Here is a 21,429-nt window from a genome sequence, read left to right on the forward strand (position 1 = left end):
ATCAGTAAGGCTTCCCCACAATACAACAATATTAAGCTTGGATTCGGTCTGCCTGATTTAAGGCGGTAAGCGCCAGCAAAGCTCGACCAGAGTATGAGCTGCAGGTCACCGAAGATAGGCACGAACCAACACTAATAAGTCTCCCCCACAATAAGGCAATGAGAAGGCTTGGATTCGGTTTGCCTGATAGGACTTGTAAGAGCCTGTGGCAACTCTAGCAAGTAGAGCAGAGTGTGTACCGCGGGACACCGAAGACAGGCGCGTATCAACGCCAAAAATAAAAAGAAAGGGGGATCTGTGGGGAGCAACCGGACTAGACTAAGTTACTCGAATTAGGACTTATTCTATGCATCTGCTCTCCCACAATATGGCGCTGGGAGAGAAGTAAACAGCTTCCGCACAGCTGCCTCCAGTTCAACCAATTAACTGTAGGACTTGCTCCTGATTGGAGAGCAGCGTACTCAGCCGAGTTGGGATTGGCGGAGGAGGACTATAAAGGAGGAGAGAGACGGCATGCACCAGGAACATCTATGGGGAACATCTAAGGGAACCCGTGCAGCCCCCCAGAGAGCCGGCCGGCGGTGTGCCGCTCCCCTGCGGAAGTGGGGAATGCGGCCAGGGGGAACTGCCCTTCCACGGAGGTGGAAGGGATAGTAGCCAACCCGGGAAGAACCAGCAGCAAACCCGGGGAGGGCCGAGCAGACGAAAGAACAGCGCAGGGTCCTGTGTTGCTCCTCCACGAGGAGGGGGAGCGACACCCTTGTGCCCCAAAACTAATAGCTAGACCAGGGTGTGCCTGCATGTGCACGTGTGCACACACATGGTGAATGTGTCTGTGTTGTGCGCATACATGCATGTGTCTGTGCACACACAGATGAGTTGGTTTTGAGTGTGCAAGTGTGCAAGTGTGTGAATCCCAGAAGAGTGAACACCAAGAGGAACAGGTTTTGCCGGGGATCAGATTCTCCCCCGGCCGTCGTAGGAGGGAGCTCTCTGGCTCCGCCTGCAACGCTGCCCCCAGACAGGTGTGGGGCCGACCCCAGAGACGGCGGGCGAGGCCTGACCATGAGCTTAGCAGCGATGTGATGTCCCTGCCGCCCTGGCCTTCCACAAAGTCTCTTAAAACTCCCAGCCGGTGTCCACTGTGCTGAGGGAGCTGGCACAGGACCCCTGCCCCAGCCCACGCGTCCCAGTGTCTGTCTCGGGGGACCCTTGGCCACAGAACGCAGTGAAGAAGAGGTGAGGGCGGGAGACTCCACCCACACCTGGGCAGGACGTTCCCACCTGGAGCTGACAAGCAGTGGGCGGGTTCCCAGGGGTCAGCGAGGACCCGTCGGGGGAGCTGGGGACATCAGTGGCCCTGAGATTGCACCAAGCACGAGACCACCCCCACGGAGAACTCACTGTCCAGAGGGCCGGTCAGTCCCAAGTGGACACAGTGCTTATTTCCAAACCAACACGGCTCAAACCGAGCGAAGACGCTGGCCGGAGAAAGACAGGAAGAGGCCGGGGAACTGAGCCCAGGAGAAGGCGCGGCCGGCACGGAGGACGCCACGTGCAGAGGGAGGGCCTTGACTGGAGCCCGGGCCAACAGCAGCTGTGAGTGACCCGATGAAGGGGCCGACACAGCAGGCAGCTGGGCCAACGCTGCAGCCACGTCGCGGTCTGGATTTTCTAGCAAAGTGTCTGGGCACGAGAGGAGCTGTGTGGAGCACACGCCAACCGTGACACGTGTGCCGCCTGGTGTCTGGGCACGAGAGGAGCTGTGTGGAGGAAAACACGCCAACCATGACACGTGTGCCACCTGGTGCCTGGGTACGAGGGGAGCTGTGTGGAGGAGCACACGCCAACCGTGACACGTGTGCCACCTGCTCATCCCCAGCTCAGAAAACACCGCTCGGGCCACGGGGGCGAGGCGGGCAGGGGCTGGTCCGGCGAGCACGGGTGACGCTGACTGGCGGGAATGCGGGTAAGAGCCCGTCGGGGTCTCTGCAGCTTCCCTGAAAGTTGAGATGACCTGCAAGGAGAACGTTCCGCGAGACAGACCCCCCCCAGCGGCCACGGCTGAGGCGGGGGTCACCCTGCGCCCAGGGCACCCTGGGCCACGTCTGCAGACCTTCAGGTCCTCTCGACGACGGGGGTGGGAGTGTTACCGGCATCCGCTCCTGCACAGGACGCCCCTCCCTCCCACAACAAGCAACCATCTTGCCCAACGTGTCAATCACGTGGAGGTGGAGCAACTCGGATGTAAAAATTCAAAGTGCAGCAGCAGGACTCCCGAGGCCACAGCCGCACCCGGCTCTAAGCTGCACCCTGCGGAGAAAGGCAGCACGGGTGATAACTGCTATTCACGGCAGAGGGAGAGGGAGGACAGGAGACAGATCGTCTGTCTTTGGTTCATTCCCCAAATTGCTGCAACAGATGAGGCGGGGCCAGGCTGAAGCCAGAAGCCAGGGCCGCTATCTGGGTCTCCCACGTGTGTGGCAGGCGCCCGAGTGCTGAGCCACCAGCTGCTGCTCCCCAGGCACGTCAGCAGGAAGCTGGATCAGAGGCAGAGCAGCCGGGACTGCAAGTCTCCCTGTGACGTGGGCTGTGAGTGCCCCAAGTGCAGCGTAACCCACGGCATTCAACAGGGGCCACAGTGAGGGCACCGTCTCCATTCCTGGCCTCCCTCCTGTCTCCTGTCCAACATCGTCACCCATTCTACCTCTCCCCCACGTCTCCCTCCACGCAGAGGACACGGCTGTGGTGGGCCCGGCGTTCCCTCTCTCCTCCCTCTGGTTCCTCTGGCTGTCCACCCAGCCATGAGCATGGACGAGAACTTCAATATCTGTGCAGATCTTGCTGCCACGTCCCTGCTCGCTGTACCCAAGCCAGGACACCTCTCCTATCTCACCCTGTGCACCAGGACACCTCTCCTATCTCACCCTGTGCACCAAAACCAAGCAGCACAGGCAGAGGTGGAAAGCCGGCTGTTCTGAGCCCATGAGAAAGACACGTGTGACGGCATCCCAGCTGCTGCCTCTGAGTGGGCCTCAGTGCCCAGAGATCTGAAATCTTGGTACAAGCCGCTGCTGGGCCAAGCAGGTGCAGAAGAACCTGGAAGATCTTGTGTCCAGAAAACAGGGCGGTGAAGAAAGAATCCTGGGACAACGTTAAACCGACACAGGAGTCACCAGGAACGGGATATTCCAAGCATCGGCACGAATGGTCACGGTGATGGACTGCAAGCCACGGAGTACGACAGAAATCCACGTGCCCGTCCTGGCACAGATCCGTCAGCGGGATCCTGACACGCCAGTGAACAGAGCACACTCGCACCGTCTCCAAACATCTTTTCCCAAAACACGTCTCGAATTCAAAGAGAACGAGAGTGACTGTTCAGCGGAGAAGCCTGGCAGGTGCCACCTTGATGGAGGGATCAAAGGGAGCATCACGGAGCCCGTGACACCTCAAACCCTGTGCAAGCAAAGGCACGCAGAGAGGGAGCCGAGCACGGAGCCGTGACACCTCAAACCCCACGTAAGGGAGAAGGCACGCAGAGAGGGAGCCGAGCACGGAGCCGTGACACCTCAAACCCCACATAAGTGAGAAGGCACGCAGAGAGGGAGCCGAGCACGGAGCCCGGGACACCTCAAACCCCACATAAGTGAGAAGGCATGCAGAGAGGGAGCCGAGCACGGAGCCCGGGACACCTCAAACCCCACGTAAGTGAGAAGGCACGCAGAGAGGGAGCCGAGCACGGAGCCGTGACACCTCAAACCCCACGTAAGTGAGAAGGCATGCAGAGAGCCGAGCACGGAGCCCGGGTCCTGCCCACGGTGCAGAAGTTCAAGTTCATCAGGACAAACAGCAGAGAGCAGGGCACTAAGTGGCCAGTCTGGTCACAGCACTCATGAAAAGACCGGAGGGAAATGAAGAATGCTGCCAGCGAGTGGCAAGGTGCGATCCTGAACCAGGTCCTCTGGCTGCCAGGAAGGTGGATGGGACAACAGGAAACAGGACCAGGGTCCGAGGACCGGGTGGGAGCCACACAGGGGCGGGACTCCCCACCACTGGCACTGTCATGCGGCTTTGGTTGTTAAGAAACAGACGCCACGGTTTTCAGCAATGATGAGACCCAACCAGGCCACTTGCTGGGGGTGGCCCAGGGGACAGACGTCCCGGGGACTTGTTCCTGAAGTCCTTCTTCATGTCTGAGCTTGTCTGAACGTGGACACAGCCACAGACGTCCACCACGTGTCAGCGGTTTTCATCTGCACACGTGTCAGCCTAGGGACGAAAGAGAACCCAGCTCTGCTGGTTCAAATCCCCTTCATGGAGGCAGCACTCACGTGGCAAACAAACCCGTGATCCTGGTACCAAGGACGAGCAGAGACGCGCCACATACACATCCAGGCAGGAGACGGCGGCTGCCGACGCCAAAGCCCAGGGAGAACGGGAGTCCCAGACAAGGACCACCCAACAGGTGCTGGAATCAGGCGGGACAGAGGCACCACCATCAACTGACCACACAGGAAACATCCCAGCCTCTCTCCTCTTCCCTGCTCCGATCTGCTGCCGTGCCCCCGCTGGACAACTCCACAATGGGCAGGGGGGCTGGGAGTTGCCAGCTACAGGGCCAGCCCCCTAGGGAGCAGAGCAGCACCCAGAACAAGGCTTGCATCCGGAATGTGCACTATGGAGGAAGGGCCTCAGAGACATGGGTCTGAGCTTTCCCAGCGAGTCCGTGAGAGGCTTTCCTAGCCCCAGTGTACAGGTGCGCAGGCCTCGCCCATGAGGAGCAAGGACTTCACCAAGCCCCGGTCTCCCTCCCAGAGCGCTCCTGACCGGCCGACACAAGCCCTAGCTGGGCGCCACCTCTGTCCCAGCCGGCACGCAGGCCCCTTGGCTGATCCGTCTTCATTTGCTCTGATACGGAGTCAGGACGGCGCTGGCAGGCGAGTGATGGATGATGTTTGCTTACCCTTGGCTCAGGCAAGGATGACACAAACCCAATTAGGACGACGCCTCTTCCTACTGCCGCCCGCTGAGCCTCACTAACTCTGGTGGGCTTCTGAGCCCGAGACACAGCTCGGCCGCCTGATGAGTCTCCCTCTGACCCGCAGCGCTCCCGAAGGGACGGCCGTCATCGGCTGTCAGGCCCCAACTGCTCGCTCCTTATCGGTCGCCGGCGTCCGGTCCCCCTCTGCACCCTGCGTGCGGGCCGTGCCCTCGCCGACATCGCCAGCGTGGCTGCCAGGAGGGCTCCCTCTTCTACTTTCCCAGAGGTGGGCGTGTCAGTCGGGTGACCTTTCCGGGGAATACCGGGAGAGAGATTTGGGACCCTGCAACTGCCCGGAGCTGGCCTGTGGATGCCAACACCAAAGCCAACGCCGTCACAGGCAGAGAGAGCGCGAGGGATACGCCGAGTCCTGGTGTCAGAGCCGAACGCCCTGTCGCAGCCTCATTTCTCTCATTCCGGCACCCCCAAAGACACCGTGCACCTAGCAGCGGTCTCTGCAGGATTCTCGTGGGAGGACGTCCTGATCGTGGGTGTTTCCCTCTGCCTGTTGGGGAATCAGTCTCCATTGGAAGCTGCTTCAACCGCAAACCCACCACCTCGACAGGAAGTCTGCCCACAGCTCCCCCGAGAGGAGGAGGAAGTGGAGCGGCGGGGGCGGTGGGGGGGAGGTCACAGACCCCGCCCCTGGCCGGCCCAGGCAGCACCCGCCCACGCTCTCCTGGCGGGACCAAGGCAGAGAGGGGACGCTGACAGGTTCCGTTCTAGAGATTCTAGGCAGGTGCATCCCCCCTCCCGTGTCTTCTGAGCTGTCGTGATGTGCAGGATTATCTCAGGATGGAGACTGAGATATGGGAACCAAAGATGGAATTAAGTCCTTCATTCACTCCGTGATCCAGTGTTAAGGGCCTCATATGTGCCCGCAAACAGAGACAACCAGGGAGCAAAACAGACCAAAACCTCCGTTCTCACAGACATTTACTTCCAGGGCAGGGGAAGGGAGGTCAACCAGGAGCCTCATCAGTGGCTTACCAGGTGGGGACAAAGGACAGCTGAGGTGACCAGGGAGCCCTGCAGGAGGAGGCGCCGGGGCAGGGCCCTGGGCAGCGTGAGTGTGTGTCTGGGGGTCACCCCAGGGCGGTCACATGCCAAGGCCCTGAGGTGGGAGCCCAGCACGGTAGAAGGGACCAGCGAGCAGGAGGGGGTGGAGACGAGGTCAGAGCAATGCCGGAGTTCAGAGACGGCGCAGCACCTGGTAGAAACCTCACTCGGGGCCTGAACAGGGCGGACACAGCGGCCTCAGCTCTGAACCCGACGGGGGCCTCCATGGGGGCCAGGCAGAGGATGGCGTGGTCTGACCACCCAGACCCAGACGCGGCCGCTGTTGGCTGAGAGCACGACGCGAACAAAGGCAGCAGGAGCGAGTCTTTCAGTAAGGACGAGCGCCGAGCCCTCGACAACGGGCCTGGGGGGCACAGGCAGCTGGGAGCCCGAGAGGAAACACAGCCCCACCTCAGCTGGGACTGCAGCTCCAAGGGCCCTATAAACACGGGACCAACGTCGGGGACAGAAAGAGGGAGGGGAAGAGGAGGGGGAGGGGAGGGGGGGGCAGAGGCCCACAGAACGGGCACCTGCATTCCTGGCCCCTACGGGAAGGCGCAGGGCCGCCTGCTCCCAGAATTCCCTGCTGCCCTCCTGGGGGAGGCAGACTCGTGCTCTGCTCAAGGCCCAACCCCTCGGACCAGACGCACTCGCGTCATCGCAGTCATGCGCTCTACTGTAGCCACAGAGTCAGATACCAATCTCACCCAGAAACTCCCTCGCGGAAACACCCAGGAGGACGTCTGAACAAACCGCTGGGACCCCGTCCCGGCCAAGGGGACATAAAATTAGCCATCGCAGCCCCCGGATCACCGGGGGCCACGGGCAGCCTCTGTGGGGGGGGTACACCCCGATGCCAGCCACAGCCACTGGGCTGGAGGCAGAGGCAGGGCCAAGGGCTGGGCTGTGGCCAGAGAGATGGAAGCGGCATTTTTTTAATAGGACATGAGCACAAACAGATGAAAATGTTGACTTTGAAGGAAATGAGAAAAGCCTGCTCTGAGTCAATTCATTAAGAAAATGGTAACCTGGGGCTGTGTACTGACCCAAAAAGATTTACATAAATGGAAGAGGAGTCGGTGCCACTCAGGGAGCCGGAGAGACAATGAAGCTGCCGCGGAACAAGCCCCCGCCCCGGCACACGCTCCCTGGGAGCCCCCGCCCCGGCACACGCTCCCCGGGGTTTGTCTTCTCGTCACGCAGGATGCCAGGAGCCGGGGGCTGGGTGCCTGTTAGGGCCATCTTCCAGGGCTCAGGCAACAGGACCCAGAGCCCGCTGCGGTGCCCAGGCAGAAGGCAGGCCTCGGTCCACAGGCAGCGGTCAGGGATGGACGGTGGCACAGGCGCAGTGTCGGCACTGGAGGGCGGCTCGAGGGCAGGGAGGGAGGCGCGGGGAGCTGGGGGTCCTCCTGGACACGGCTGCTTACACACAGGCAGGAGAGGAGCTGCCTCCCTCCCGGTGCTCCTGGGACTCCGAGTGTGCCTGGGAGAAGCAGCTGCCCTCGGCTTCTGGCCCCTGCATGCTGTCTGTTGGCTTGGAGGACAGGGTTTGCCCGCCCGGCACGGGCAGCCCTGCTTCTGACGGCCGCGCTGTCTCTGGGCATCAGGAGTCCTTCGGGGGGGGGGGTGCGGTGAGGAGGGCTCACTTCTAATCTCCCCCAGCTCCCGGGATCCACCTGCCCAGGGTCCGCCCAAGCAGAAAACCCCGTTGCCTGCGTCACGGTGACTGCAGCTTGCGCCCTCCTGAGCGCCCTGAGATTCCTCCCGACCTCATTTCACCCTCACGTGGGAAGACACTTTCTTCAAGCTGCCGGTGCTGTGGACAGAATAGGATCCTCCCGGAGTCTCTGCTGACGGTGATGATGCCCCACAGGTAGCCAACAGGGAGGACAAGGACCAGAGAGGGCAGAGGCAGGACCTGGGCACTGCCGACGCCTGGATCCCACTGTGCCTGAAGCCCCCGTGGGCCATCAGCCGCCTACCTGACACCTTTGCTTCCATCTTTCAGGGAGGTCTAATGCAGTTGACTTGAGCTGGAATTTTGAGCGTTTGCAACTGAGAAGGCTCCGACAGAGGCAGTGAGGGATTCAGCTCCCGTTCGCACTCATTTCCACCGGGCAGATGCGGGTAAACGGCCCCCTGCCGCGAAGCCAGCCTCGCGGCTGCCCGTGTGCGCCCTGCTCAGGCCGAGTGAGGTCTCTCTGGGAGGATTCCCTTTACTGAAGAGCAGCGCCAAGCTGTAACCAAATGAGACCAGAAACCAGCCTCTGGTTGTGGGTGTGTGCAAGTGTGTGTGTGTGCATGTGTGTGCACATCAGTGTGCGTGCATGGTGAGTATGATCTGCATGTGTGTGTCTATGCATGTGCACATGTGTGTACATTTCGTGCATTGCAAGCATGCCTGTGTGCATGTGTGTTTGCATGTGCATGTTCACCTATGTATGCATGTGTGCATGTGCACATGTGTGAATGTGTGTGCACATCTGTATGTACATTTGTGCATGTGCACGCATGTCTGTGTGCATATACATGTATTGGGACATGCATGTGCACATGCATGTGCGTGGACTGTGTGATTTCTGTGTACATTTGTGAATGTGTGTGCACATCTGTGTAACAATTGTGCAAGGGTGTGCATCCTCAAATGTGTGCATCTAGGCATGTGTGTGCACATGTACTATGTATGTGTGTATGCATCTGGGCATGTGTGTGCATGTGCACATGTGTGAATGTGTGTGCATATCCATGTACATTTGTCCGTGTATTTCAAGCATGCCTGTGTGCACCTGCATATGTGTATGTGCACGTGTGTGAATGTGTGCACGTCCATCTGCACATTTGTGCATGTGTGTGCACATATGGCATGTGCACGTGTTTGAATGTGTATGCCCGCCTCTTTGTACATTTGTGCATGCATGTGCACATATGTGTATGTGCACATGTGTGAATGTGTGTGCACACCATCTATGTACATTTGTGCATGTGTGTGCATGTATGTGCATGTGTGAGTGTGTGCACACTCGTTTGTACATTTGTGCGTGTGTGTGCATGTATGTGTATGTGTGAATGTGTGTGTACACCTGTCTGTGTACATTTGTGCATATGTGTGCATGTATGTGCATGTGTGTGAATGTGTGCACTAGTCTGTACATTTGTGCATGTGTGTGCATGTATGTGTATGTGTATGTGTGTGAATGTGTGTGCACACCATCTGTGTACATTTGTGCATGTGTGTGCATGTGTGCACGCTTGTCTGTACATTTGTGCATGTGTGTGCACATATGTGTATGTGCATGTGTGTGAGTGTGTGCACACCATCTGTGTACATTTGTGCATGTGTGTGTGCATGCATGAGGGCAGGGAGGTACAGAAGGGGCCTCAGAGCTCCTTTGCTTTGAGAACTCAGATGGCTGCTGCCTCCAGGAGTCGCCACAGCCGGCGCGTGGGGAAGTGGGGGTGCGATGCTCACACATCTGTGGCGTCTGCGCCCACAGACCCGGCGAGAAAGCAGGGCGGAGGCCACGCTGCCATTAAGGGGCCAGGGGGAGCAGCTGAGCGGAAGATGAGAAGTGTCAACTGCAGTGTTTGGCCAAAAGCTGCTGGGGAGATGTGGGAGCAGCTCCAGGGCACGGGAACCCCGGCCGGAAGAGACCCTGTCCACGCTGTGCTCAAGCACGAGGTGGCCAGGGTGGTCTGGGTGCAAAGCCCAGCTGGGAGTGTCACCTGCCCCACGCGGACCCCGCAGCCTGGCCCAGCCTTGGCGCTCAGGTGCACTCTTGTCTTGGCTCACTTGCCCCCCAAGTATCTGTGTGTGGCTTCCTCTGTGCCGTGCTGCGTGATCCCTCTTCTCTGTGGTTTTGTTAATGAACAGACGATGGTGGTCACGCCACACTGACCGCTTTCTACCTGCGCAGCCTCTGCAGTGGCTTCCCTAACACCGTGTCCACCCAGACCCTTACTCACGGAAACCACGTCTGCAATGTCATCGAGTGCGGACGCTCCCAGCGAGCCAGGCCCCGAACACGAGGTCCTCCTAGGACCGGAGTGAAAGCCGCGTGCAGAGGAGAGGCCGTGGGGACGCGGAGGCTGGGCCTGGAGAGGCCACAGCCCAGCTTGGTGGGTGTCCCCAGAGGCTGCGGGAAGCGGACATGGCAGGCCTGGCGCACAGCTTGCTCCTTGACCTGCACCCCCAGAAACGTGGGCGGAGCATCTGCACTGCACTCAGCTCCCCAGTGCACAGCTGTGTTGTCCCAGCAGCCCCGGGAGACCCACTCTGCGCTCAGAGTCCCAGGTTCGGTTCTCAACCACCCTACAAAGTGCCCATCAGCTCGACCTTCCAGAAAAAGATGGGCTCAGAGGGCTGTCCCCCCACCCCCCACCCCTACCCCCACAGGGGTCTCCAGGCTGCTGCTGACTCCACCCCTCTCGCCGCCTTGGTTTCCGGCTCTTCTCAGGGAGGTGGGGCTGTCAGTCACCGTCTCCCCTTCTCCAGACCGCGGTCACATCCCTGGCTCCACCTCAGACTCGCCTGAGAGTTTTTAAACAACGAAAAAGATCAGCGCTGGTGCTGCCATCCCATGTGGGCAGCGGTTCGAGTCCCAGCGGCCACTTCCGGTGCAGCCCCCTGCTAATGCACCTGGGAAAGCAGCAGAAGATGGCCCAAGTGCTTGGGCCCCTGCACCCACGTGGGACACCCAGAAGGAGCTCCTGGCTCCTGACTTCTGCCTGGCCCAGCTCCCCTTGTTGCGGCCATCTGGGGAGTGAACCAGTGGGTGGAAGACTCCTCAGATGGCCACAACAGCCAGGGCTGGGCCAAGCTGAAGCCAAGATCTAGGAGCTTCATCAGGGTCTTCCACGAGGGTGAAGGGGCCCAAGCACGTTGGCCATCGTCCCGTGCTTTCCCCAGGCCAGCAACAGGGAGCTGGATTGGAAGTGGAGCAACCGGGACTCGAACTGGTGCCCGTATGGGATGCAGGCTTCTGCCCACTATGCCACAGCGCCAGCCCCCACTCTTTACTTCTTAAGTGCCCCAAGGATGTTTTTGGTGCTAAGAAGAGCCTTCAATTCACCCAGAACCCAGCCAAGCCGATGCTGGAAATGGGGCTTCTGTTTCTGGAACACTGATGGGGGAGGTGTGACCCCTCCTCATTCAGAGCCTCCCGACGGGCCCACGGGGACCCCTCCTCACTCAGCCTCCCGACAGGCCCACGGGGACCCCTCCTCACTCAGCCTCCCGACAGGCCCACGGGGACCCCTCCTCACTCAGAGCCTCCCGACGGGCCCACGGGGACCCCTCCTCACTCAGAGCCCCCCGACGGGCCCACGGGGACCCCTCCTCACTCAGAGCCTCCCGACGGGCCCACGGGGACCCCTCCTCACTCAGAGCCTCCCGATGGGCCCACGGGGACCCCTCCTCACTCAGAGCCTCCCGATGGGCCCACGGGGACCCCTCCTCACTCAGAGCCTCCCAACGGGCCCACGGGGACCCCTCCTCACTCAGAGCCTCCCAACGGGCCCACGGGGACCCCTCCCCATGTTGGTGACCACACAGGGTGTGGAGGAAGAAGGGAAAACCTCCCCCAGAGGAGCTCACTCCTCCACATCAGGGCTGTGGGGTGCCTGGTGCACCAGCGTGTGTGAGCGTGCACTCGGCGCTCCCACTACACCATGAAGGGCTCCGCGAATCAGACGAGGGACAAGGACACGGCGCGAGGACAGAGCAGGGCTCAGGGAGAGTATCCAGAACCCGCTGTCCTAGAAAGTTGCTAACTCAGACCTCACCTTCACGCTCTCCCATGAGACAGCGACGTCCGCATCCCGCGGTGTGTAACTCAGCACCCGGCGGGAGACAAGGGCCCAGCAAGCAGTCCCAAGGGTTCAGAAGGACCGACAGGACAGGCAGTCCCAAGGGTTTCAGAAGGACCAACGGGACAGGCAGGCCCAAGGGTTTCAGAAGGACCAACGGGACAGGCAGGCCCAAGGGTTTCAGAAGAACCAAGACAGGCAGGCCGGCTCAGCAGAGGCCCTGCTCTCCGAAGCACACCAGTAATCTAACTGTCTGTTCTATTCACCACAGCCAGCGTGTTGGAGTACAAGGGCTACACGGAGAGGAGATAGTACTAGGAACACACTCATTTGAAGTTCTTTTTTTTAAATTTATTTAAAGATTTATTTATTTACTTGAGAGGCAGAGTTGCAGAGAGAGAGAGAGGTCTTCCATCTGTAAATGATCTCAACAGCTGGCGCTGGGCCAGGCCAAAGCCAGGAGCTTCCTCCTGGTCTCCCATGTGGGTGCAGGGGCCCAAGCACTTGGGCCATCCTCCACTGCCTTCCCAGGCCACAGCAGAGAGCTGGATTGGAAGTGGAGCAGCAGGGACTCAAACCGCTGCCCATATGGGATGCTGGTGCTGCAGGCGGGGGCTTAGCCCACTTTGCCACAGCGCCGGCCCCTGGTTTGAGGTCCTTACACAACTAATGAAGCGGTATCACATAATGTGTGTAACCTTTGATTAAAGATGCATTTTGTAAACCTGCAGGCAATGATTAAATTTCAGAAAGGAGTATAAATAATGCACCAATAGTGAAGATAAAATGGAATCATAAAAAATAATCAGAAATTAGACAGGAAAAGAGGAGGAAGAGGAACACATAACAGAGACACAAGGCAAATGATGAGCCAGACGGCAGCTTCTAAAATAGAGACATACAAATATCACATTAAATATAAATGGTCTAAGCACAACAACTAAAAGACAGGGATGATCAGATGGGGTGAAGAAGCCTAGCCCAGCAAATGCCACCCACAAACATCAAAATTAAGTATGAAGGCACACGTCAGAGTATAGAGACAAAGACATCAGTGGGTGACGACAAAGTAGAGGAGGCTGAGGCGGCCACACTGGTACCAGACGAAGGAGGCGTCGGAGCAGGGAGGGCTGCCAGGCACACAGGGAGGTTCCCAGGCACACAGGGAGGCTCCCAAGAACACAGAAGCTGCTCCGTGAGACAGGGGCCGAGTCACCAAAAAGACAACGCTAAACATCTACGCATCCCAAACAGCCCTTCCACATGCACACAGCAGCCGGCAGGTCTGGGGTTAAACGGACAGAGCCAGCTCCTGCAGACGACCCAGACTCGGCACAGGCATACGGAGCCCCAGCGACACTGCACACACCTGGAGACCCCAGAGCCCCCACCTCAGGCCAAGGCTGCCCGCATGTGACACCCAGGGCACAACGGCTGGTTACCCCGCATGGACACACAAAACTTCTGCTCTCCCAGGGACATGCACTGGGAGAGAACACTCATAAAACACACACCGAGAGAGAGCACACCTAAAACACGCACTGGGAGAGAGCACGCATAAAACACACACTGGGAGAGAACACGCATAAAACACGCACTGGGAGAGAACACGCATAAAGCACGAATCTAGAGGAGAACACACATAAAGTACACATCTGGGAGAAAACACACACTGGGAGAGAACACGCATAAAGCACAAATCTAGCGGAGAACACGCATAAAACACGCATCTGATGAAGGACTCCCACCCGGAATACACACCGTGATATAAATACTGGAAAAGTAAAATTTTAAAAAAGGGGAAACGTCTGAAGAGGAGGTTGCTCCAGAGAGTAAACAGGACAGCCGAGCGCAGGAAGGGAGCCGACCACTCCCAGGAGGACAAAAAGCTCAACCTCAGAGAAATACCCGCTCAGAACCGCTCGACCAAACCAGGCCACGCCAGGCCGGCGCTAGTACCACGAGCTGCTGGGCACTGCCGGGGCGCAGAACGGCCCAATCAGGCCCCGAGTTCCCAGGTTCTTCGAAAGTTCCATGTGCAGCTCCCCTCCCCGCAGTGGGCAGGGACCGGAGCCGCTGGGAGGCTCCCAGCAGCCCCTGCGCTGCAGCCCCTGCTTCTGCGCTGACTCAGCAACCCTCCTCCGAGCTGACTCAGCACACCCTCCCCGACGCTGACTAGCCCACCCTCCTCCACACTGACTCAGCAACCCTCCTCCGTGCTGACAGCACACCCTCCTCCGCGCTGACTCAGCAACCCTCCTCTGCACTGACTCAGCACACCCTCCTCTGCGCTGACTCAGCACACCCTCCTCTGCGCTGACTCAGCACACCCTCCTCTGCGCTGACTCAGCACACCCTCCTCCATGCTGACTCAGCAACCCTCTTCTGCGCTGACTCAGCACACCCTCCTCCACACTGACTCAGCACACCCTCCTCCGCGCTGACTCAGCACACCCTCCTCCGCGCTGACTCAGCACACCCTCCTCCGCGCTGACTCAGCACACCCACTTTCCCGAGATGCACCTGAGCCCCCTCCACCACGCATGGATGCCAGGACCAACACCTGCACACCAAGCTCCATGCCAGGCACCGTGAAACCTTCCCAGGGCTCACCAGGTGCTCGGGACTCCACCTGTAGGGCAGCCCCCAACCCCCACTCAGTAGAGGGGGTGAGTGAGCAGGGTGGGGTGGGGCTCCCCCCGGAGGCGGCTTCGAGTTCATCTCTCCCAGGACATCAGCAGTCTCTGCCCTAGGTGTTTATGCAGGAGAATCGAAGCCGCGTGCACACACAAGGGCTCTCCGTGAAGATCCCCGCAGCTTTTCTCATCATCACTAAAGACTAGAGCCACCCACGTGGCCTGCTGCGGGGAAGGGGGCGAGGGGTGGAGCACCCATTCAGTGGAACCCCACTCGGCAGTGAGAGGGGAGAAAAGCCGACACATGGGCACCCAGGGGCGACAGCTCACGCAGGTTCTGCACTCTGCGTGAGCCCATCTGTATGGCACTGTGAGAAAGGCAAACTGGACAGAGAACAAAGCAGAGGTTGCAGGGAGCCGAGGAGAGGGAATGGCTCCAAAGGGGCGCGGAGGAAACGCTGAGGGTGGTGGAAAGGCTTCATGCCTCAGCTGTGAGAGGTCGACTCCTGAGTACAAGGGTCGAAGCCAGAGCTGCACCCTCCAACGGGTGGGCCTCGCTGCACCCTGGCTTGTAGACAAAGCAGACTGCTGTGGGGAGAGGCATCCATCCGACAACCCGACAACCCGACAATCCGACATGCCGTTGCTCCACTGATACGGTGACAGTCCTCCTCACCCCAGTTAATAAACACAAGGCTCTCTGACTAAGTTTGCTGGAGGAGCCGACACACCCACCGAGGGCTTGAACTTCCGCCCATGGAGGTGATGGAGAGCTCTGAGCTCTGCTGTGCCTGACTCCAGCCACCTACGACGAGGCTAACGGTGAACGGGCAGAGGGATGACCAGGAGGCTGAGGTTCGACTCGGGTGCAGGGCAGGGCCAGGCAGGTGCGGCTGACCGTGCCCGCCATGCTGGGGTGGCGGCGGCACCGGGCAGGCTCATGGGAATGGGCACCCACGTGTGGCAGGGCCCTTTTCAAGGGAAGCTGCCAATCCTGACTTTTTTTTTCCCAGAATAAAGGAGACAGGTTATTTAAGCATATCAGCGGATGCAGGAGAGCATTTGATGAAATTCAGGATGGACTCCCAGCAAACTAGGAATAGAATCATTAATTAATCAAACCGTACGTATTTATGGCATACAATATGCTGTTTGACACGTGTATAAGGCATAGAAATCTTGGTTTTTATTTGCAAATTCTTTTAAGCATCGAGAGCTCACTTTTTTTAAATAACATTTTGCAGACAAAACAGTGACAACCACAAAGATGTGCAGGCCTTGCAGCTCAGGGCACTACCCAAGAGCAGTGGGAGGAGAAGAGAGAATCCGTGGAGTCCAGACTGACGGCTTTAACCAAGATCCCCCGAGGCCGAGATACCTTCCACGAGGGGGAAACGGGGCAGCGAGTTCAGCTGACAGACAGCAAGAGACAGGTGGGAGCGGAGCTCCACACACACGTGCCCCGGGGACCAGGCTATGGAGCTGTCAGTACACGCTGGCCACGCTGCCGTCACCCAGTGTGAGCCCACGTGAGCTGGCACGGCTCTGTCCACGCTGACACCTCCGCCCGCTCCCCCAGTGCCTTCTCAGAAACCCACCACTCCCACCACACTGGTAACCAAAGGTCCGGCTGTTGTCTCCGTATTCACTCCTCTGGGTGGCCCCGGCTGATCTACAATGTCGTGAGGCCACTCTGCGTCTGACCACTCACACGTTTCACGCAGAACCACCCTGTATGCAATCCCAGGGCACCACTCCCAGTGTAGACAGGAACGCGTCGGCTGAGTGCCCCATCCACCCGTTCACCCTCCCTCTGCCCTCTCTCTCTCAGCATCTCTCCTACCCACGGTCTGTCCTCCCCCACCCCACTGTCCTTCTACCTTGCCATTCGACAAGCTCAATGACCCTGAGCCTTGAAATATTCTGATCGCACAGGTTTCGTAAAAGAGATGGCGACCCCCACAGGACCTTCCCAGGGGTCCCCCGGCCTCATGGGGCACCCCAGCAGGACTAACCCCAGCACACCCTGCTGCCACCCGGACCGGAACCAGGTCTTCAATGCACCGCCCTGCTTAGGGAACCTCCGAAACCTGGAGGAGGAGTCCCAAAGCCTCAGTCCACACAGAGCCCATGTTAAAATCTGATTCCAGAAACTGGCGTTGAAGTCCTTGTCCGGGAGTCACAAAAGGCACTCACTGAAACAAAGATCGGACAACTCTGCGACAAGCATTTTACTGGCGCTGGAATCCGAGGGGAGCGAGCCCCAGCTTCTGACCAGAGACCTCTAAGAGGAGCGCCTGGCCCCGGGGTGCAGAGCGCCCGGAAGCAGAGGAAGGGCAGCCGCCGCGCGAAGCTCGCCTGCACCTGGCCCGGGCCGCCCAGGTACAGGGGCCGGCTTGTGGGCCCCTGCCCGCCATCGGCACCCGGCCCTGGCGCACACAGCAGCGCCCCAGCACGCCGGGCCCCTCGGTTCCGCACCACAAAGCGGAATCCTCCAGGCAGCGCGCGCGCACGGGATGGCGCGCTGCAATGGAGCAAAGTCCACCGCTCGCCTGGGGCAGCTCATTCAGGCCCTGGAGTAAACCCCAGGCGAGGACTGGAGAGAAGGCGAGGGCGCGGTCCGGGCCCAGCGTGGCTGCTCAGCACCGGGCGCGTTCTCCACGCCGCGCCTCCTCCCCGTGAAGCCGCCACCTCCCCAAAAACCCGCTGCGAGCCTGTTTTCCCCCAGTGGCCTCTTTATGTGTAGGGAAACAGTGCTGGAAACGCCTGACCCTGGAGGCAGAAGCGTTCGCCCTCTCCAGCGGAACGGGGCAGCACCGCGCCCCGCGAGCCCCGCGTCCACGCAGCACCCCGGCCCTGTCCCTCCAGACGCTGCCGCGCGCCCTCGGAGAAGCAGACGCCACTTTTTAACCGCAACTCGCCAGCTGTCTCTCCCGAAGCATTCCCAGCCCGGCCCGGGCGCTGAGGCCGGAGCCGGGCCGCCCAGCATCTCCGCGGGTGCCCGGCGCCCCGGCTCGGGGCACAGCTCAGTGCAGCCACTGGCACCCCAGACCCTCCCCAGGGCGTGGGCGGCAGGAAAGCCGCCCCACTGGTCCTCTCTCCCTCTCTGCCCTGGCCGCGCCGGGGCTCCAGGCGCCTGCTGCGGGCACGGGCGAGCGCGCGGCCGCCGGGCCTCCTGCACGCAGCGGCGGTCGGGACAGCCACACCCGCCGCCTCCAGGGAGCCCCGCGGGCGCCCCGCGTTCTCTTTAAGACTCGGAAATCCAACGCAGGCTCGGCGTTCCCACTGCGCAGAGGGCCAAGCCCTCCCAGCCGGGGGCTGTGGGCATCTGCGGAGAGCCCCCCGCGGGCTGCGTGGCGAGCGCGCGTCCCTCAGGAGGCCGGCAGCGGTTCCGGGCTCCGTGGCTGCGCAAAGGGGACGCCGCGGAGTCGCTCTCTTCTCCCGGCGCGCGGTCCCAGGCCTGGCCGAGCCGGGCACCAGGAGCCAGGAGCCCAGAGGAAGGGGGCGCAGGGCATAGGGCTCCCCCTTGCGGACCCCGGCTTCTCGGCTGAGATCCCGCTCCTCTGGAGCTCCAGGGTGGGGACGGACCGAGCCCCCCCAGACACGCCCCTTCCGCACCGCCGGGCCCACGGGCGCCGGGGGTCCAAGACAGCGGCTTCGGAGACCCCCGGCCGGCCCCAAGCACTCCAGTCCCGACTCCTGCGGGGCCCGCTCTCGGCGGGACCAGCGCCATCACCCAGTCCCCGCGCGCTCGGGCCGGCGCCCGCCCGGACCCGGGGCCACTCCCCCGGGCGCAGCGCCCGTGTCTTACCTCTGCCCAGCAGCGCTCCCAGCACCAGGCTCAGCGCCCCGCACAGCGGCGCCGCCGGCCCGGGGGCCGCGCCCTCGGAGCGCATCCTGCGTCCTGGCCGCTCACGCAGCCCGCCGCCAGCTCGGGGCGCCGCGCCGGCCCGTGGCCCGCGCCTGCGGGCCCATGCCCGGGGCCACCCCAACAGCCGGGCCCGCCGACCCCTCGGCGTCTCCGCGTGCGCGCCTGCCCCCGCCGGGCCCACGCTGCGGCCGCTCCGGCTCCCGTGGCTGCTCGCGTTCGGCCCGGGCAACTTTTCCCGAGCCGCCGCCGCCGCCGCCCCGCCCCCGGCCCGCCCCCGGCCCGCCCCATGCCCGCCCCGGCTCCGGCCCCGCCCCCGGCCCCGCCCCCGGCCCCGCCCCCGGCCCCGCCCCCGGCCCCGCCCCCGGCCCCGCCCCCGGCCCCGCCCGCCTCCAGGCGCGGGGAGGGCGCGCGGGAGCGGAGCGCGGCGGGGCGGGGCCGGGGTCGGGGTCCGCCGCCTGCGGTCTGCGGGCCGCTGCAGCTGGCGTCCTGGCCGGGCTGCCCCGCGCCCCACACTCGCGGCTGCGCAGGACCCTGCCCTCGCCGCCAGGGGCCCTGGGGTCGCTCCTCGGACTCGGCCCAGGCCCTGGGGGCACACGGACTGGAAGGGCTCAGGCGATGGCCGGGAGGATCTGAGGGATTCCCTGCGGGAAGCGGCGCGTGGAGCGGGCCCGGGTTCCAGAGACGCGGGAGGCGGCTGTGCGGGATGTGAGCGGACCTCTGGGCAGGGGCGCGGACGCAGCGGTGAAAGGGCCCTTAGCTGTCACCGCGAGTCCTTCACAGTCGGAGTCACACACATCGCACGGCACACGCACACACACACGCACACACGTGTACACACAGTGCCCTCACACACATGCACACGCGTATACACACATGCACACGTGTACACACAGTACCCTCACACACATGCACACGCGTATACACACAGTACCCTCACACACATGCACTCACACACATGCACACGTGCATTCACACACAGTACACTCACACATGTGCGCTCATACATGTATGCACATGCATATACACACATACACAGTGCAATCACACACATGGACTCATACATGTATGCACACATGTATACACACATACACAGTGCACTTACACAATGCTCTCATACACATATGCACACACGTATACACAGTACACTCACATGTACACACATATACACACATACTTCATACGCATCATGCAATACACCCTCACACACATGTACACATACATGAATACACACACTGCACAGTACATCATCATGCACATGCGCACATACTCGCATATACACACATACACTCATACACATGTACACAATACCATCCCACACATATATACACACAAATACACATATAGATACACACAGTCATGCATGAGCACATATATGCACATGTACACACACTCATACACATGCATATACACACATACACAACTACACACATATACATACAAATACACTCAAACACATACACATGTACACACATGCACTCACACATGTACACACGTGCACACTCACACGTAAGTGTTTCTTTAATTCCCAGAGGGGAAAATGCACCCCCACCTGCAGACCTGGCCCCCACCCCACCATGCCACGTCCCAGGGTTCCCCTGCCCCTGTCCCCAAGGACCCCGGCCACCTCTGTGCCTGTGACAAAGGACTGTGGACGCAGGGCAGTGGCCACAACCTGACCTCCGACCTCCGACCTCCCGGCCCCTGCACCCCAGAGCCCGCATCCCGCAGTCTCCTGGGCAGGTGCGGTACCTTGGGGGCCCAGAAAGAATCCCCAAGTCCCTGGAAGAAGCAAAGCACAGCCGACCGAGGAGAAGAAACCTGAGTGTCTTTCGAGACCCAGGACCCAGCTCAGACCCAGTACCCCAACAGGTGTCCCGAGAACCCAGTGGGTGAGGCTGGGCCCAGGCAGCCACTGGCCCCTCGGTGGCTGTGATGAGGAGATGCAAGATGAGGAGAGCAAGCCTTCCATCTTAGGAGCCGGCGTGGACTCCCTCGGGCTTCCCAGGGCCACGTCTATACCGCCTGACTGCAGCAGAGAAGTGGGGGAGGCTCCCTCCTGGGCCGTCCAGGAGGGGTGGAGGAGGCCCAGGACGTGGGTGCTCCCTCCTGTGGACGTCGGCTGGGAGCCCACCTGATCCAACACCGGAGCCCCTGAGAGTCAGCCGCACCTGCACGCCAGCCCCAGCCGGCACAGGGGAGCTGAGGTGGCCCACGCACCTTGTTAAGGTAAATCCTACAAAGCAGAGCTGTGCGCTTTGAGGAGCGTGAGCTAAGAAAGTGCCCTGTATTTATTCTTTTTTTTTTTTTTTTTTTTTTTGACAGGCAGAGTGGACAGTGAGAGAGAGACAGAGAGAAAGGTCTTCCTTTTGCCGTTGGTTCACCCTCCAATGGCCGCCGCGGCCAGCGCGCTGCGGCCGGCGCACCGCGCTGATCCGATGGCAGGAGCCAGGAGCCAGGTGCTTTTCCTGGTCTCCCATGGGGTGCAGGGCCCAAGCACCTGGGCCATCCTCCACTGCACTCCCTGGCCACAGCAGAGGGCTGGTCTGGAAGAAGGGCAACCGGGACAGAATCCGGCGCCCCGACCGGGACTAGAACCCGGTGTGCCGGCGCCGCTAGGCGGAGGATTAGCCTAGTGAGCCGCGGCGCCGGCCGCCCTGTATTTATTCTTTTTAAGTCGTGTAATATTTAACCCCGAATCGTTCCTTCCTTCACTTAACTTTGCTTCCAGGTGTCTTCCGACTTTCGCCAGGAATCTCAGAGCCCAGGAATCTCCTCCAAGGCTGTTGCAAACCTCCCCAGGGTGACCTGGTCATGTGCGGGTAGCTAGCACGACGCACAGGCGAGGGGAGTCCTTGGGAAGAGGAAACCGGTGCTCCCGTGGTGCCCAGGGCTCCTGAGTCAGAGGCAGTGACCAACATCTTGGAACTGAGGGCCGGGACAGGTGCTTCTTATACTCTCGGCCTCTGGACGGGGGGCCCACAGGGTACAGAAGGAAGGGCTGTGCATTGGCCTCA

The 21,429-nt window shown here is 60.8% G+C and overlaps 1 protein-coding gene across 1 annotated transcript in view; it reads right to left on the reverse strand.

Moving 5' to 3' along the window:
• Window positions 1-18,689, reverse strand: part of TMEM132C (transmembrane protein 132C) — a 270,517-nt gene extending 251,828 nt beyond the window's left edge. Inside the window, exon 1 of the mRNA XM_089323220.1 lies at window positions 18,356-18,689. Within this exon, the coding sequence (XP_089179346.1) occupies window positions 18,356-18,440 (85 nt within the window). The 5' untranslated portion in view covers window positions 18,441-18,689. The remainder of the gene's footprint in view (window positions 1-18,355) is intronic.
• Between the last annotated feature and the right edge of the window lie 2,740 nt (window positions 18,690-21,429).

The sequence above is a fragment of the Oryctolagus cuniculus genome, chromosome 21, assembly GCF_051225735.1.
Source record: "Oryctolagus cuniculus isolate XC-2025 breed Fujian yellow rabbit chromosome 21, ASM5122573v1, whole genome shotgun sequence".
Classification (NCBI taxonomy): Eukaryota; Metazoa; Chordata; class Mammalia; order Lagomorpha; family Leporidae; genus Oryctolagus; species Oryctolagus cuniculus.